The following is a 17,432-nucleotide window of genomic DNA, read 5'->3' on the forward strand; positions in this document are numbered from 1 at the left end:
ACTCTGCGGTTAGGCACTCGTTTCCTGTTCTTTTGCAGCTGCAACTCTGCCTATGTGGCCTTTTAATAAAGAAGGAAAGGGGCCCCGAGAGGCTGTCCAGCCTGACCCCGAGTAAGTTCACTCTTAATGTCCAAATCTCACTTTATGTCCTACTTTACTTTAGCAAGGGGAATGCAGAAAAAAACATCTTTTCAGTCTATAACAGTGTACCAGTTTTGGTCACTGGAAAATATGGTTAACAATGTATATGGATTAGCCACTACTGGATGCAGGGGTCAAATCTGGACATTCATTTCTCTCAAATCGTGAACAAAGACCCATCAGGCTTGGGTACAGGAAACGTTGGTGTAGACCAATATGACTGTATGTGAACAAGAAGTCCGGTTTTCAGAAAAAAATCAATCTGGGCCTTAATACCAATCCGGGCCTCCCGCTTGATTGTGTACTGACAAATCGCAATAGGTTGGGCATCAGGGAAGAGGTGAGCCATATGAGTTGTGTCAAATCTAGCAAATCCATGGGTTCCCTGGTACCACATCTGAGGATTAATTTTATCAGAGTTAGGCTCTTTAGCGATAGTCCCCTTCCCCAAGAAACAAAGATAAGCTTTTCTGGGGGGATATTAAGGGAGACATTGTATAATGGCTCCCAGTTTCCTTAGGAGATCGCGTCCCAAAAGGTTGATGCGTCATTGTGGCAGGAGTGGAAAAGAATGATGGAGGGAGGGGCCTGCTTTTGATTGTACTGTCATGGGGTAGTTAAGAGGGGCATTTTCTTCTATCTCAGTAGCTCCAGTAATGGGAGTAGTCTGAGAGGAAAGGCAGGGGATTGGTGCATCATTTAGGACACTGAATGTGGCACCTATATCTATCAAAAAGGAATACAGTTTCTCCCCCACTTTTAACTCCACCAGAGGGTCAGGAGAGGAAATTGCCCCTGAGTTCCTTCAATGGGACTTTGGATAGAACTCAGGGGCCTGGGCTGACATAAGGGGCATAGGGGCTTGTTGGGTTTGAGGCCTGAAGCCTCCCCATCCCCTAAATTGTCCACGTCCCCTGCTGGGTTGTCATTCCAGGGGGCAATCTTTTCTCCAGTGGCCGACTCATTTACAGCAGGCACACTGTTTTTTTCTGGAGTGAGCCTTCTTTTGGGAGAGAATGAATTACCACCCACCCACCCCCATTACTCTGGGAAGTGATAGTAACTGCTATAAGGGAGGCTTGTTTTCACATTTTGTGATCTTCCTTCTTTTCTTCCTCTTCTCTCTGGGAATAGACAGTGATGGCAGTTTTGAATAAGAGTCTCCAGGGCCTGAGTAGTAAAGACCTCAAGTTTTTGTAGTTTCTTCCTAATGTCTGGAGCATTTTGGCCCATAAAAGTCATTTTCAACAAAACCTCATTAGCTAGACTATCAGAGTTGAGATCAGTGTATCTCCGGAACTCATCTTTGAGACGGTTCAAAAAATCAGTGGAGGATTCTTTTGCATCTTGGGTGATCTGGTGGACACAATGAAAATTCACTGTTTTAGGGACACCAAGTTTCAGCCCCTGTAGGATTGACTCCCGGGCTTCCTGGAGAATGAAGGTGCCCCGATCTGAGTTGGGATTAACTTCAAAATTGGGGTTGAAAAGTGCCAGGGGTTCAGGCCACAAGTCAGCGACATCATGATTAGTTTGCATGCCAAGTTCTCTAGCAGCTTTATTGTATGTTGTGGTGGCTTTAAGGATTTGTTGTTTTTCTTCAGTGGATAATAGCGCTGACAAGAGAGTAAAAATGTCAGGTGCATTGGGTTTATGGGTGGCCATTATATGTTGAACCACATAACTTTGAGGGGGATTCCCTGTAAGGGGGAAGTCCTGTTTTCCAATTAAAAAGATCACTTGTAGTTATGGGTGTGTGAATATACACCAGCTGGTCTTTCATAGGAACCTGTCAGAGGGGGGCTAGGATTGAAGGACCCGGTTGTTCAGCAGGTATATAAATTTGTCCGGTTCTGGTGTGAGGAGGACTTAAAGCAGGCAGATCCAGATACAGAGGTGGAGTTGCTGAGGGTGCTGAATTTTGTGGAGCAGGCTGGGGTGCTTGGTCCTGCAAAGCTGGCTGAGGTGCTGTTGGAAGCACTTGGTCCTGCAAAGTGGGTTGAGGTGCTGTTGGAAGCACTTGGTCCTGCAAAGCGGGCTGAGGTGTTGTGCTAATAAAGGCACAGCATCTACATCAGGGGAAGGGGGAGCGAAGAAGTATGGTGGAAATTCCTCTTCCTCTTCAGTCATTTTGACCGTTTTGACTTTTTCTTCTGAAGAGATGAAGGGAGAGATTTTTTTTAATTGGCTTGGGGTTAAACCCACATGCTTTAAGGATATCTGGTCGACCAATGAGATTAAGGAAGAAGCCAGCGTAAAGTTCTTCCTCAGTTGGACCAGAAAATCAATGAATTTGTTAATGAAATCTAAATCAAGGCTGCCCTCTGTAGCCATGTGCCTACCTTAGGGCCAATTAAATAGGTCGGCCAAATTGTTGTGCAAAGCGTTTTTAATTTTTTCTTTTTAAAGGAAACTTTTACTGCCACTAAAACGGCTCTATTTTTTTTAATAGTTTTTATTTTTTTTAGACAAACAAACACAAACAAAACATAAAACTATCTTCCAATTACAGTGTGTCGGTTGGTTATAAAACTTTTGTGCATCCTCTCCATAGTCGTCACTTACAATTTATATAAAATTTCATATTATCTATATATTTATACATTATTTTCATTATTAATCATTTATTTGACTATAACTATTATTACTTCATTTTATGTGAGATATTCTGAATTTTGAATTAATTTATATTATGGCATTTCATTACATCATCCTAAATCCATCCAATGGTAGTACATCTTTATATTATATTCTGTATCATTCCATTATCCTTATATTGTAAGATATTTTTTATCTAACCATTGATAAAATAAATCCCATATCTTATAAAATTGTTTATCTTCTTGTTCTATGATTTCAAATGTCAATTTGCTCATTTCAGCACATTCCATTATTTTCTGAATAACTTCTTCCTGCATTGGTGTTTTCTTGTTTTCCCAATTTTTTGCAAATACAATTCTAGCCGCTGTTAACACATTTACAATCAGATATTTCAATTCTCTACTATATATTTCTGGTAAAATCCCCAATAATTTTAGTCCAGTATCTTTTAGCTTCTGCACACATCCACCACATATGGTAATATGTGTCCGGTATCTGATGACATTTCCAACATTTTTCAGATTTATTCTTAAACATTCTTGCTATTCTCGTCGGGGGTAAGTGCCACCTGTAAAACGTCTTATACAAATTTTGTTTATTTGCTGTTGACATTGTCATTTTATAATTTTGAAACCACAATTTTTGCCATTTCTCTAAATCAATCTGATGTTCAAAAAATTTTCCCCAAGCAATCATTGTTTCTTTAACTTGTTCCTCCTTTAGCTTAACCTCTAATAAGTATCTATCTATCTATCTATCTATCTATCTATCTATCTATCTATCTATCTATCTATCTATCTATCTATCTATCATCTATCTATCTATCTATCTATCTATCTATCTATCTATCTATCTATCTATATATATATATATATATATATATATTTAATCACCTTTTCATTGGTATCTGTTGTGGCCCAGCAGGAGCTGTTGGAGCTGCAACCAGTCTCCAACAGTGAGGGGCCTTCTGAGTCGGCTCTGGAAGATGTGGAGGACCCTGGACATGGTTCCGACTCTGAGCAGGGCTCAGAGAGGCTGGTTGGCCACCAGGAGGAGCCTGAGGCATGGAGCAGTGGTGAAAGCCAAAGGGAGTGTGCTCCTGACGTCATGCCTTGGAGCAGTGGGGAGGAGACAAGGGAGTTGGTCTTGGATGCTCGGCAATGGAGGGCTGATAGACGTAGAGAACAACTACGCAGATACAGAAGATAATTAGACCCAGGTGGTTGTAATTAGGCTCCTCTCAAGATAGTATTTAAGGAGGAACTTTTCTGGAGGCTGGTTGCAGAGTTCAACTTATCTACCAATGCTGGACAAGCGTTCTCGTGCCTGTGCCTTATCTTGGAAGTCTGGATTGCTGCCAAGGTCTAGTCGATGTGTTAATTTACTGTGAATAAATTGTCTAGCAGTATTCTTGTCTTGGAGTGCTTTGGTGTACGGGTGGGGGTGGGGGTCAGAACAGGTACCTGTCAGTATTTTATCTAAATCAATCAATTTATTATAAAAGCCTTTTATTCTAAAATCTTTATCATATCTAGAATGTATTTGCACATATGAAAACCAATTCATCCTTATGCCCTGTTCTTCCAGTTCTTGCATAGATTTAAGTTCACCCTTAGCATTCAATATTTCACCATAAACAAACAACTGTTTGTTCCTTTTTATATGTTATTGGATATGAAAAAACTTCAATAGTTGATAACCAGACTGGAATTTTAAAATAATGATGCCTTTTAATCTTCTCCCAGCTTAATAACAAAGCCTCACGTATATAATGTCTTCTGAAGTATCCTTGTTTTAGTTCCCTTGTACCATAAGGAAGCATGCCATCCCAACAACAGATCATGTCCTTCTAGTGTCAATAGTCGAGAATTTCTTAGCATTATCCATTCCTTAATCCACATCAAGCTTGTTGCCTGATAGTATAACTCCCAATTCGGCAGGCCAAATCCTCTTCTTGTTCTAGCATCTTGCAACAGTTTTAATTTTATTCTCACTTTCTTTCCCTGCATATATACTTCAACACTATTTTATTTAGATCTTCAAAATAATTTTCCCTAATGTAATTGGAATTGTCTGGAACAAATATAAAATCCTGGGTAGTATATTCATCTTGATTGTTAAGATTCTCCCTATTAGTGTTAACTGTAAATTTTCCCATTTCGCCAGGTCTTCACAATCTGTTGTTTAAGTTTATGATAATTATTCTCTTTAAGTGTACTGCATCTTATTCGTGACCTGTATCTTCAAACTTCCGCCAATTTTTCCTTTTGTCTGGTTAACATATTCTTTGTCAGAATCTTCGTTTTATCTTTATTTATTTCCAGGCCTGCTATTTTTCCATATTTCTCTATCTTTTCTATCAATTTAAGCGCTGTTTCTAATGGATCCTCTAAAATGAAAACCAGATCATCTGCAAATGCTTGCAGTTTGTATTCTTCCTTTTTAATTTTCATTCCTTTTATATCTTTTTCTTCTCTAATATTTCTATTTAAGACTTCTAATGTTAACACAAACAACAGAGGTGACAGTGGGCAGTCTTGTCTTGTCCCTTTCCTTATATCAATAGAATCTGTCAGTTCCCCATTTACCATTACTTTTGCTGTTTGTTTATGATATATACCTTCTATAGCTTGAATAAATTTCTTGCCAAAGCCCATCTGCTCCAACTGTAATAACATAAATCATCAATTCCTCTTGAAGTTCAATTAATGATTCTTTTTTTTCCTGTCTCCTCTTTCCCTCTCAGATGTTCTACGTAAAATAGTTCTGCTTTCTCAATTGAATCTATTCTGTATCTTTGTCCTTGCCATACAAACATGAGACCTTCTGGTATCAACCATCTGTAATTAACACCTTTTAAAAGTAGAATTTTAGTCAACAATTTATATTCTCTTTTCATCTCTCTCACTCTTCTTGGTACTTGTTTCGGAACCACAATCTCCTTATCTTTATATTTCAATCTTAACATAGCCCTATTCTTTTTGCTAGATCGTTGGTGCTAGACAGACTACTAGCTTTGTTGCCCATGATTCCAAAGGGATTTCTTGGACTGGGCTTCTTCAGTACGGAGCCTGACCCACCCTAGCCAAGGGTTTTCTCGGACTTTTCTTCAATACGGGATGTGATCAGAAGCTCTCCCTTGTATCTGGAATCCTGGCCAAAACCCTCCCTTCACTCTGAGATTTCTCAGACCTTTTCTTTGGTATGGGGCTTCGATCAGCTGGCTGGCATGCATGCTCCTGCTGGAAAACAGAAGACCAGCTTTTCCAGTTTCTGGCACTGCTGCACGCACAAAGGCTAGCTGATTATCACGTGCATAAGTGCATCAAAAACCCAGAGGAAGAATGGATGCCGCCGCATGTGCCAGGCGACATGACTCTGTGTGCCACTTCAGGCATGCATTCCATAGGTTCACCATCACAGCCATATTATCAATAGCTGTCTTTGGCTAAGCCTGGGAAGATTGGTCTGCTTTCTTTATTGCCACACCCTCCTGTTAATTGCTGGGTGAAAAACTGATATCCAGAAATACAGTCTCTTTCATTACCATGTTACAAAAATCTGTTGACATTTATGACTGCAGATTATTATTTTTATATTATAATCTAAGATGGGTCTCAATCCCAATCATAAATAGGTTTAGATCTGTTCTTATTGATATTAAGAATATAATTGTTCTGGTACAAGTGCTGCCTTTGATTTTTTGAATGCTATGCTATGCTGTACTGGAAGAAATGTAATGAAGTTAAAGCAAATTAAATCAGATTTATTTGATTTTAATTTATACTTAACTAAAATTATATAGTTAAAATATTTCTCTTTAGTCATGTATTCAATAATTTTTCTCATTCTTAATGAAAATTGTAACTTTTATAGATCCCTGGGTCCGTATCGTTAGACGGTTTCAAGAGCTGCATGATGTCTTGATATTTCAGGCTGTCTACCTCTAATTTACATTATTCTACTTGTATCAATTACACTATCTATCTCCTGAGAAAACAGTTTTTAACACTAGAATGGAAAGGGAAAATATTCTTTTAAAATAATGAATGAATGAATGAATGAATGAATGAATGAATGAATGAATGACACATACATACACACTTAACATACATATACACATACCTCTAAAGCAGTGATGGCAAACCTTTTTGCACCAAGTGCTGAAACTGAAGCTCATGCGCATGTGCTAGAACCCAAAAGACAGCAGCTGGCTGGTGCACATGTGCATGACGGAACACGGAAGAGCAACAGGCGATTTTGTACGTGCCCACAAAGAGCGCTCTGTGTGCCACCTCTGGCACGCATGCTATAGGTTCACCATGAGGGTTCTAAAGTATCACTTTGTAATTTTTTTCAATGATAAATGTAAATTAAAATGATTTCTATGTTTACATTATGCATATAAAAGTATATTGAGTATTTCTTGCTTTTTAAACTTACTGTATGATATTAAAACTTTAGAAAAAGAGCAAAGGTTTCTCCCAAGACCCGCTTCCCTTATCTTGTGGTGCAGTTCCGGGACGGTGGGATATTCTTTCTTTCGACGGTATGGGGGCATGGCCAGGCCGCTTCTGGTCCGGTAAGGTACGCCAGATTTTCACTACCTCTTCTGGTGTACCCTACCGTACTGGGAGGAACCCATCTCTGGGTATCTTGGTACTCATTGTTAATTGGTTCTGGAAGATGTGATGAGTACCAAAAATGGTGAGTCCCAAACAAATAATATAGGGAGTCAACAAGGCAGCCGAGCTTGTGCATTGAGTACCAAACAAAGAATGAGTGCCGGGACAAAACTTTCACATCAAAATGCATTGAGTGCCAAATTCAATGGGTTTCAAAGCAGTTGATACTAAGGTACCCTGTATACCTAACATGACAGATTTGAAATGATACCCCAGAAATTGTTTCCTTCATACAACAGTCAATTAAGCTGGATATAGGATCTAGATGACTACTAGATTGCAGCAAAGTTATCAAAGTGATAGCAGCAAAGTGATAGCAGTCTTTGCTATGTACTCATTTGCACTTTTATAATGGAGACCTGGTAGTTCTAATTAAGCATAGTAGAAAAGTACTGGGATTTGAACTCATTTTAAGAGCTAAATTTTCTATACTATTTGTAGGAAAATTGTAATTGAGCTTTTTTTCTCTGGTCCTATTAGGTATCTTCAGATCTTCCCATTGTGAGTGGTGAAAAGACTTTGAAGGTAGAACCTGGGGATACAGCTGCTTATACTCTGAATATATCTCCATGGAAACGAGGAAACTTTAATGGTATATTTTAAATTTAACAGTGTCATATTACAACTACGGGATAATTAACAGATGATTAACAAGGAGTGTTTGTTGTTGTTGTTGTTAGTTGCGAAGTCGTGTCTGACCCATCGCAACCCCATGGACAATGTTCCTCAAGGCTTTCCTGTCCTCTACCATCCCCTGGAGTCCATTTAAGCTCACGCCTACTACTTTGGTGACTCCATCCAGCCACCTCATTCTCTGTCGTCCCCTTCTTCTTTTGTCCTCAATCTTTCCCAGCATTAGACTCTTCTCCAGTGACTCTTTCCTTCTCATTAGGTGACCAAAATACTTGAGTTTCATCTTCAGGATCTGGCCTTCTAAAGAGCAGTCAGGGTTGATCTCTTCTAGGACTGACTGGTTTGATCGACTTGCAGTCCAAGGGAATCGCAGCAGTCTTCTCCAGCACTATAATTCAAAGGCCTCAATTATTTGGTGCTTAGCCTTTCTTATGGTCCAACTTTCACAGCCATACATTGCAACTGGGAAAACCAGAAGTGCTAACCATTCATTAAATTATCTGATCTCTAACCTGTTCTATTTTTCAAAGAATCAATTACAAAAGCTTTTCTTCCTTCCTCTTTTAAAGCCCATTAAATATAATTATAATCTAGAACATGTTTCCCAGAGTTTAGGAAAACTATTTTTCATTTTTAAAAAATCCAACTCATTCTCTTATCTAGCCTGTTTCTTTTCATAATGTTGAACTTGGTATGTGTCATTTATGTCTCTTGTGATTCAATTATTTCATTCGTAGACAGATGTTTCTATGTTACATTTGTCACAGTGGTTCTTAGTGCTAAAGAGGGTAATCGTTTTTTAAATAAAATAGCAACCTTCTTTATTATTATTATTATTATTATTATTATTATTATTATTATTATTATTATTATTATTTCTTAGCCGCACCCTCTCCCGAAGGACTCGGGGCGGCATACAATAAAAAGATAAAAATACAAGTATGGACAAACATACATATAATATAAACGTATACAAAGACGTATACAAAGATGTATACAAAGAGGAGGTGGACAAATGGATGGAAACAATTAAAATCACAATATTAAAATCCCCTAAATAAATTAGATAAAATTACAAAAATAAAAAACCCGTCAGGAGCGATATGTTCAGACTATAGTTGAGCCAGGCCAGCTACTTGAAATAGGTGGGTCTTGAGCTTTACATGGAAGGAGCGGAGGTCAGAGGTAGTCCTAACATCCAGAGGGAGGTCATTCCACAGGGCTGGGCCTGCCACAGAGAAGGCTCTACTCCTAGGCGCCGCCCCTCGGCACTGTCTGGTGGACGGCACCTGGAGGAGTCCCCCTCTGTGCGAGCGAATTGGTCGCAGGGATGTATGGGGCAGGATACGATCCCGTAAGTAACTAGGTCCTGAGCCATGGAGCGCTTTAAAGATTGTTATCAAAACCTTGAAACGCACCTGATAGACCACAGGAAGCCAGTGCAGCACGCGCAGGAAAGGTGTCACATGGGAGTACCTGGAACTCCCCATAATTACCCGCGCGGCCGCATTCTGGACCAACTGTAGCCTCCGGGTGCATTTCAAGGGAAGCCCCATGTACAGAGCGTTACAGTAGTCCAGGCGAGAAGTCACCAGCGCATGAGTGACTGTGTGTAAGGCGTCCCGGTCCAGTAGGGGGCGCAATTGGCACACCAGGCGAACCTGGTGGAACGCCCCCTTGCCACGGCTGTCACATGGTCATCCATGGACAGCCGGGCATCCAGGAGGACACCCAAATTGCGCGCCCGCTCCACGGGGGCAAGTTGAACACCCCCGATGGCCAAAGATGGCATTAATTGGCTGAACCGGGGAGCGAGTACCCACAGCCACTCCGTCTTGGAGGGGTTGAGCTTGAGTCGGTTGTCATCCATCCAGACCCGTACGGCTTCCACACACCAGGACATCACTTCGACGGCCTCGTTGGGGTGGTTCGGGGTGGAAATGTACAGCTGAGTATCATCAGCGTACAGATGATATCCCACCCCAAAACCACGGATGATCTCACCCAACGGCTTCATATATGTGTTGAACAGGAGTGGCGAGAGGACCGACCCCTGTGGCACCCCACACGTAAGGGGGCTTAGGGTCGACCTCTGCTCTCCTGCCAACACACGTTGCGTCTGACCGGAGAGGTAGGAGCCGAACCACTGCAAAATGGTGCCCCAGACCCCCAACCCCTCCAGTTGGCGCAACAGGATACCATGGTCGATGGTATCAAAAGCCGCCGAGAGGTCTAATAGGACCAGGATAGAGGAACAACCCCTATCTCTGGCCCTCCAGAGATCATCTACCAACGCGACCAAGGCTGTCTCCGTGCTGTGCCCGGGATGGAAGCCGGACTGGCGCGGATCTAGATAATCATCTTCCTCCAGATGTCATGGAAACTGATAAGCCACCACACTCTCTACAACCTTCGCCAAGAAGGGAAGGTTGGAGACAGGACGATAATTGGCCAGCTCCATAGGGTCCAGGGAAGGCTTCTTGAGCAAGGGTCTCACCACCGCCTCTTTCAAAGAGGCCGGGAGAGACCCCTCACTCAACGAAGCGTTCACTAGGCCTAGGAGCCAGTCACGTGTAACCTCCCAGGATGCCAGTACAAGCCAGGAGGGGCATGGGTCCAATAAACATGTGGTGGGTCGCAGTCGTCCACGCATTCTGTCCAAATCCTCGATGGCAACCAAGTCAAACTCCTCCCAGATCGGTGTCTCAAGACTCGCCACGGACGTCTCCATAGGACCACTGACAGGAACCCAATCCTTCCGGATTTGAGCGATTTTATCCTGCAGGTATTTCCCAAACTCCTCTGCCCTACCCTGTAAAGGGGCCTCCCACGGCCTCTGAAACAAGAGGGAGCGGGATACCCGAAACAGGGCGGCAGGGCGGTTCTCTGCGGATGCAATGAGAGCGGCACAATATTGACGTTTGGCCGCTCTCAGTGCCACAAGGTACGTCCTTAAATGGGCTCGTACCTGTGTTCGGTCAAATTCGGAACGGGAGGATCTCCAACGACTCTCTAGGCATCTCTTGCGGCGTTTCATCACCCTTAGCTCCTCGGTAAACCAAGGGGCCAGGGTGGATCGTTGCCGCCAGAGAGGCCGCAAAGGTGCCACCCGGTTCAAGGCCCCGGTAGACGCATTATTCCACGCGACCACCAGGTCCAAGGCTCACAGGGACATCTAAGTTTTAATAGAGAAACTATTCCATTCCCCTCTTTTCTAACTGCAGAAGAAAATATATTTAGCATTAATTGCTTAAAATTTGGCAGGAGAAGACTTTTCCTCAGGGAGTTGGGAATTCCTCTGGGATTTCTAAACTATTGTTAACCAATCTTAATGGTTGTTGAAGGGGCATCTCCTATTAATACAGATAGATCTGAACAGCTCATAACAAATGTCTAACAGTTGCTATATATTTTTTCAAATTCTAATTACTGAAATGGATAATTCATTTTCTAAAATTTGTTTGATATGTAATGAGCAGATCATTATTTCATATCTGATGGTGATGTTGCAAAAGTCAACAGTTCTGGAAATTGATCCATACTGGAATGAAACAACTTTTGCCTCAATGAAAGAAATCTTAAAAATTGAATCCCATTTTCACCTTCTATAGTTTTTAAAAAATTTTTTACTGTACAATATATCCTTTACATCTCTACTAAGTTAGCTTTGTACATGTTAATTGTTTCAAGGATATTATGTGGTTTTTGGGGGAAAGCTGTTAGCAAAATATCTCATAACTGAAGGTTATTCATGTTAACTAGATTAACAAATAAACCTTTTTAAAGTTCAAATAGTCTTTAATGACTTATTAAAGAACAAAAACAAAAATTCTGCACATCACCTAGCTGGCATAATATCACACTGCACTTCCCAGATTTTGTTCATGATTACTCCTGTATCATTTCAATCAGAATTCTAACTTCTCTTTAAGTTTACATAACAGACTAATTATCCTGTAGCTTTTGCATTCATTTTTCGTATACATTCCTTTGCATAGTTTCTGCCTTTTACAGTTCTTAACTATTCCTTGCTCTTTAACTACATCCCTTTTTATACATATACATTATGAAATATCTTTATCTTTTTTGCAGCATTTGTTGTCTTACATGGCTTTTCTTCCTTATCCACAGCGTGTTTAACTTCATCCACCAAGTATTATTTTCCTTACATTCCACTCTATGTATTTCTGTGGAATTTTATTTTTTTCCCCAAGCAAGTATGTAATAGGAAGAGGAGTAACCTTGAATAATTTATTTTTTATTTTATTTTAATTTATTTATTTAGTTTCCCAAATATGTACAAGGTAACAGTCCAAGTATAAACATGGACATGAACAATGGAAATGAATACAAATAAATAGGGACAGTAGGACAGGGATGGTAGGCACGCTAGCATGCCCACTTTACAGATCTCTTAGGAATAGGGTGAGGTCCACGGTAGACAGTTTAAGGTTGAAGCTGTGGGGGTTTGAGGATGTAACAATGGAGTAATAACTGGAGTAAGAGTAGCAACCAAGGCAATGGTCAGATAAAAGAAATATCAAAACTCAATTTGAATTAAAATTTTGGATATTCTTCTGTAATTAAGCACAATATTAGCATTGAGATGAAGGTAGCAATTGACCTTATGAAACTGATTCTTTGATTAATAGAACATTTGGCAACTATTTGCTTAGGTATAATTGTATTTGTTGCTGAGGATAAAAAACAGCAGCATTATGAACAAGACTGTTTACTGGAGGAGCCAGATGGTGTTCAGTACTCTCAGAGATCATCAACAGAGAAGCTTGAAACAGGCAATGGGGCAAACAATGGTAAGTTTTTCATTATGGTAATTTTATTAATCTGCTTAAATGTTCTATCATCACTCATTTTGCATTAAAATGCTTTAAAAATTTTTTAGATGACAAACCAGATACTCTTTAAATAATGCACTTTTCCTGATTCTAAGACAAGTATCTTTTTGTTGTGCAGAAAACATGTTTTTTAATGTATAAACAGACTATATAATTAGTTTTTCCCTAGTATTATAAAACAGTAGCGTATTTTTTTCATTAAGAATATATTGAAATTGAGCATAAATTTCAAAATTTTCTTCGCATATTATCTAAAATGTTTATAGGATCAGTATATACAAGTATAAATTAGCATTCTAATACAAATGAACATCTGGGAATGCTTCTTGGTCAGTAGATATGGCAGGCATCCTCAAACTACAGTCCATGGGCCAGTTACAGCCCACCAATACAAAGTATCTGGCCAATGGAGTGGTGGGATGAAAAGCAGCTACCAGCTTGTGAATAGTACTTTAAAATTCTTTAAAAACAGCCTTTCAGATGGTTTTCACAGCCATGTGATCGAGGGCCAGTGGGTGAATAGGGGAGGGGGTGGTGCTGGCTTCCAATGCAGCTGCCAGCTTGTAAAGTAGTGTTTTAAAAGTCTTTAAAACACTTAAAAAACACTTTAAAACAGTTTTTTCAGATGCTTTTCACAGCCATGTGATCCAGGGCCGGTGGGTCATTAGGGAAGGGGCTGCTTTTAAAGTAGTGCTTTAAACGTGGGTGTGGGTGTGAAATGTCTCCATGTCTCCTAGTTTTTTCAAAATCAACTGAAGTTGGCTAACACTAATTCAAATGCAACAGCAGTATAATGCCTGAAGGAGAATTCACCCACTGCTTTGATTCCTCCTGTTACATATTGACAGACAGTATGGTAGTTTCCACCAAGGTCCTCTGATCTGGCGGGAAAATACTCAAAGGTGATTGGTTAAGACATCTGACAGCTCCCTATAAAAGGGCTGCTGCCAGACAGGGTCTTTGCTGGATTGTACATAGTGTTGACTAATAAAGAGCCCGTTGTTACTGTTAGTCTGAGTCTGCCTCATCCATTCATCCAATCTAACACTGACAACGAAGGTGGGATCAGAAGGCAACTAGACACAAAAAGAGCTGACTGACAATCCAGCAAAACAATCCAGCCCAGAGCTAAACACGGCATCGAGCAGCCATCTTTAAGTGGCAAATTCAAATCTGCCTTGACTGAATCAAGATGACTACACACGCCCCACCAGCTCCGTATGACCCAGCCACCGAGCACTGGGACTTGTATATGATGAGGTTCAAATGCTTCCTCAAAGCCAGCAACCTCCTGGGCCTGTCCGAAGGCTGAAAGAAAGCCATGTTCCTGAGCTACTGTGGGCCAGAGGTAATTGACAATGCCAAGGACCTATCCGAGCAATGCTGGTACAGTCAGTTACTTAGTTGGTGCTTCAACAGACGCTGAGGACACACTATGCTCCCAAGCTGTCTAAATACATGCCGAGGCAGGAATTCAACCTCCGTAACCAGAAGGAAGGCGAAACGATCAACCAATATGTTGCTGCACTTCGTAAAGCCACAGCATATTGTGAGTTTTGCAATCTTGATGAACTGCTACTAGATAGAATTATTTGCGGGTGTGAGACATCAACCTGCAGCAAAGGTTGCTGGCAAATACCAACCTTACCCTGCAAATCAAATTAGATGAGGCCAAAGCAACAGAGTCCTCAACCAAGTTGATAGAAACACTGCAGAGGAAAACAGCCCCAAGAGCACATACAGAGCAGCCGAATTGCATCACGAGACTGCAGAGCGAGACCTCTCTGACAGCGAGGATGAGGTCTATTACATGCACAGAGAGAAACAGAGAACAGTGTGAGAATTTGAACCTTGTTTCCCACCTTGTGCCAGCTGTGGAGGAAACCACCAGCGATATGCCTGCCGTTTTCAAGACACCATGTGCCAACGCTGCGATTGCAGAGGGCACATCGCAAGAGCCTGCAGGGTTGAGTTTCCAACTCCACCACTGTGGAAACCCCAAGCTCCACAGGCTGCAAGGCCACGTCCACCTCGGCAAGAACAACGGAAGCCGCAGCAGAGGGCAGAGAACACAGATGCCAAAGACACATTCCAAACAAACATCAGGCAAGCAACAAACAAGAAACTGCGGATCTCCATCCTCCTTGAAGGGTCTCCATGCAGCATGGAGATAGATACCGGCTCATCACTGATCATCATGTCCTGGGCCACACTGAAAAAGGCTGTTCCTAATCTACGGAAGCACAAGCTGAGGGTTCCAGAGATACGCCTAAGTGACTACTGGGTGAACCAAATCCCCGTTTTGAGTCAAGGCACCTTGCAGGTACAATTTAAAAAATTTGACAGCTTGCTTCCTGTTACCATGGTCAGTGGAGCCCTGCAGAGCCTCCTAGGCTTAAAGGTGTTCGAATCCCTGGGTTTGGGGGTGACCGGCATCAATGCTGTTAAAGATGATAGTACCAAAGAGCTAATGCAAGAGTTCGAGGATGTCTTCGGCACAGGTCTAGGCATGTATGTGGGGACCCCAATTTCATTTAATTTGCACCCCAATGTTGCCCCCGTTAGATTAAAGCCCTGGAGGGTCCCTTTCGTCCTCTGTCCAAAAATTGACCTTGAATTGGACAAACTAATTGGCCAGGAGATTCTGGAGCTGGTTGATCACGCATGCAGGGAGACCCCTATACTGACCCCGATCAAGCCTGATGGGTCAGTCCGCATCTGCGCAGACTATAAATGCACCATAAATAAGTGTACTTCACTCCCTTGATCCAGAAAAAGTATTTGCTAAATTAGATATGGTGCAGGCATACCAGCAATTGCCTGTAGATGGCGCCACAGTGGAGGCCCAAACCATTGTGACACATAGGGATGCATTTAAATGCACCCGGCTATAATTTGGAGTTAGTATCGCCCCTGGATTGTTCCAAAGCATGATGGAATGGGTTTGACAGGGGATTCTAGGAGTCATCCTCTATTTGGATTATATCTTGGTATCGGGTGCAAATAAGGAGCAACTTTTTAAAAGATTACAAACCATTTTGACCAGAATTAGCGAAAAGGGTCTCAGTTTAAAAAGAGAAAAATGCCAAATTAATGTTCCAAGGATTCAATTCCTGGGGTATTTTATTGACAGCTCTGGAATTCACCCAACAAATAAAAAAATTAAAGCAATCCAAGAAGCCCCTACACCTCGCAATCAGACCGAGCTTGGACCTCTCAATTTTTATAGTGTCTTTCTTAAGCAGAAAGCTACTGTTGCTGAGCCCTTTCATCCACTCCTTGGCAAGAATGCCAGATGAACCTGGGGAAAAGCCGAAGCCACTGCTTTTGCTCTGCTTAAGAGACTACTGTCAGCGGATACATTCCTGGTTCAATACAACCAGACCTTGCCCCTTGTCTTGACTTGCAACGCCTCTCCCTTCGGTGTCGGCGCGGTCCTTAGCCACCACATGCCCAATGGAACCGAAGCCCCTATCGCTTACTACTCGAGGACCCTGTCAGTGGCCAAGTGCAATTATAGCCAATTGGACCATGAGGTTTTGACTTCAGTTGCTGGGGTGAAGCAGTTCCATGAGTATTTGTATGGCCAGGACTTTGAAGTCATCACGAACCATAAACCATTGCTAGGGCTCTTGGCTGGGGACCGACCAACTCCTGCATCGCTGTCACTGCGGATGACACGCTGGGCTATTTTCCTCACAGCCTACAGCTCCACCTCATTCATAGGCCAGGGAAAACTTTGGGATACGCTGATGCTCTTAGCAGGTGCCCACTTCCTGAACTGTTGGAAGATCCAACCTCTGACACCCCGATATTGCTCATTGACTGATTGGAAGCCAGTCCAGTGTCATCAAGTGAGATTGCCCGCCACTCTGCAAGAGACAAAACAATCTTTCAAGTTTTGTTTCCAAAAACTTTTTAATTTATTTTTAATTTTCAAAACAAACATAAAAATCCTCCTTCTTTATATACTGTAGAAAGTGTATCAGTTGGTTACAAAAGGTTTTTGTGCATCTCTTCTATTGTCATCAAGTATAATTCATATTAACTCTAGTATCTTAAATCAAATGTTTATACATCTTACCATCATCATACCTCCACTTTTATTTGACTATAATTGTTTAAACGTCCTTCATCATAAAATATAGCAAAATTTAGTACATAACCACATACTGGCATTTCATTTACTTATTTATAAAATCCTCCATTAACATTAAATCCTTATATCCTATTCTAGCTAAACATCCATAATATTTAATAACAAAGTTTTCTAATCCTCCTTTCCAAATCACTGTTTACAATTTACATCCAGTTTCCTTATATTATACCCATATATATATATATATATATATATATATATATATATATATATATATATATATATATATATATATATATATATATATATATATATATATATATATATATATATATATATATATATATATATATATATATATATATATAAAATGTATATATACCATATTTATCGGCGTATAACACGCACAGGCGTATA

The 17,432-nt window shown here is 41.0% G+C and overlaps 1 protein-coding gene across 1 annotated transcript in view; it reads left to right on the forward strand.

The window, feature by feature from the left end:
- Positions 1–17,432, forward strand: part of CFAP47 (cilia and flagella associated protein 47) — a 390,847-nt gene that overhangs the window by 213,311 nt on the left and 160,104 nt on the right. Inside the window, exons 49-50 of the mRNA XM_081950234.1 lie at positions 7,908–8,019; positions 12,737–12,874. Coding sequence (XP_081806360.1) covers positions 7,908–8,019; positions 12,737–12,874 — 250 coding nt within the window. The remainder of the gene's footprint in view (positions 1–7,907; positions 8,020–12,736; positions 12,875–17,432) is intronic.

This window comes from Natrix helvetica (genome assembly GCF_964273705.1).
Source record: "Natrix helvetica genome assembly, chromosome: 4".
Classification (NCBI taxonomy): Eukaryota; Metazoa; Chordata; class Lepidosauria; order Squamata; family Natricidae; genus Natrix; species Natrix helvetica.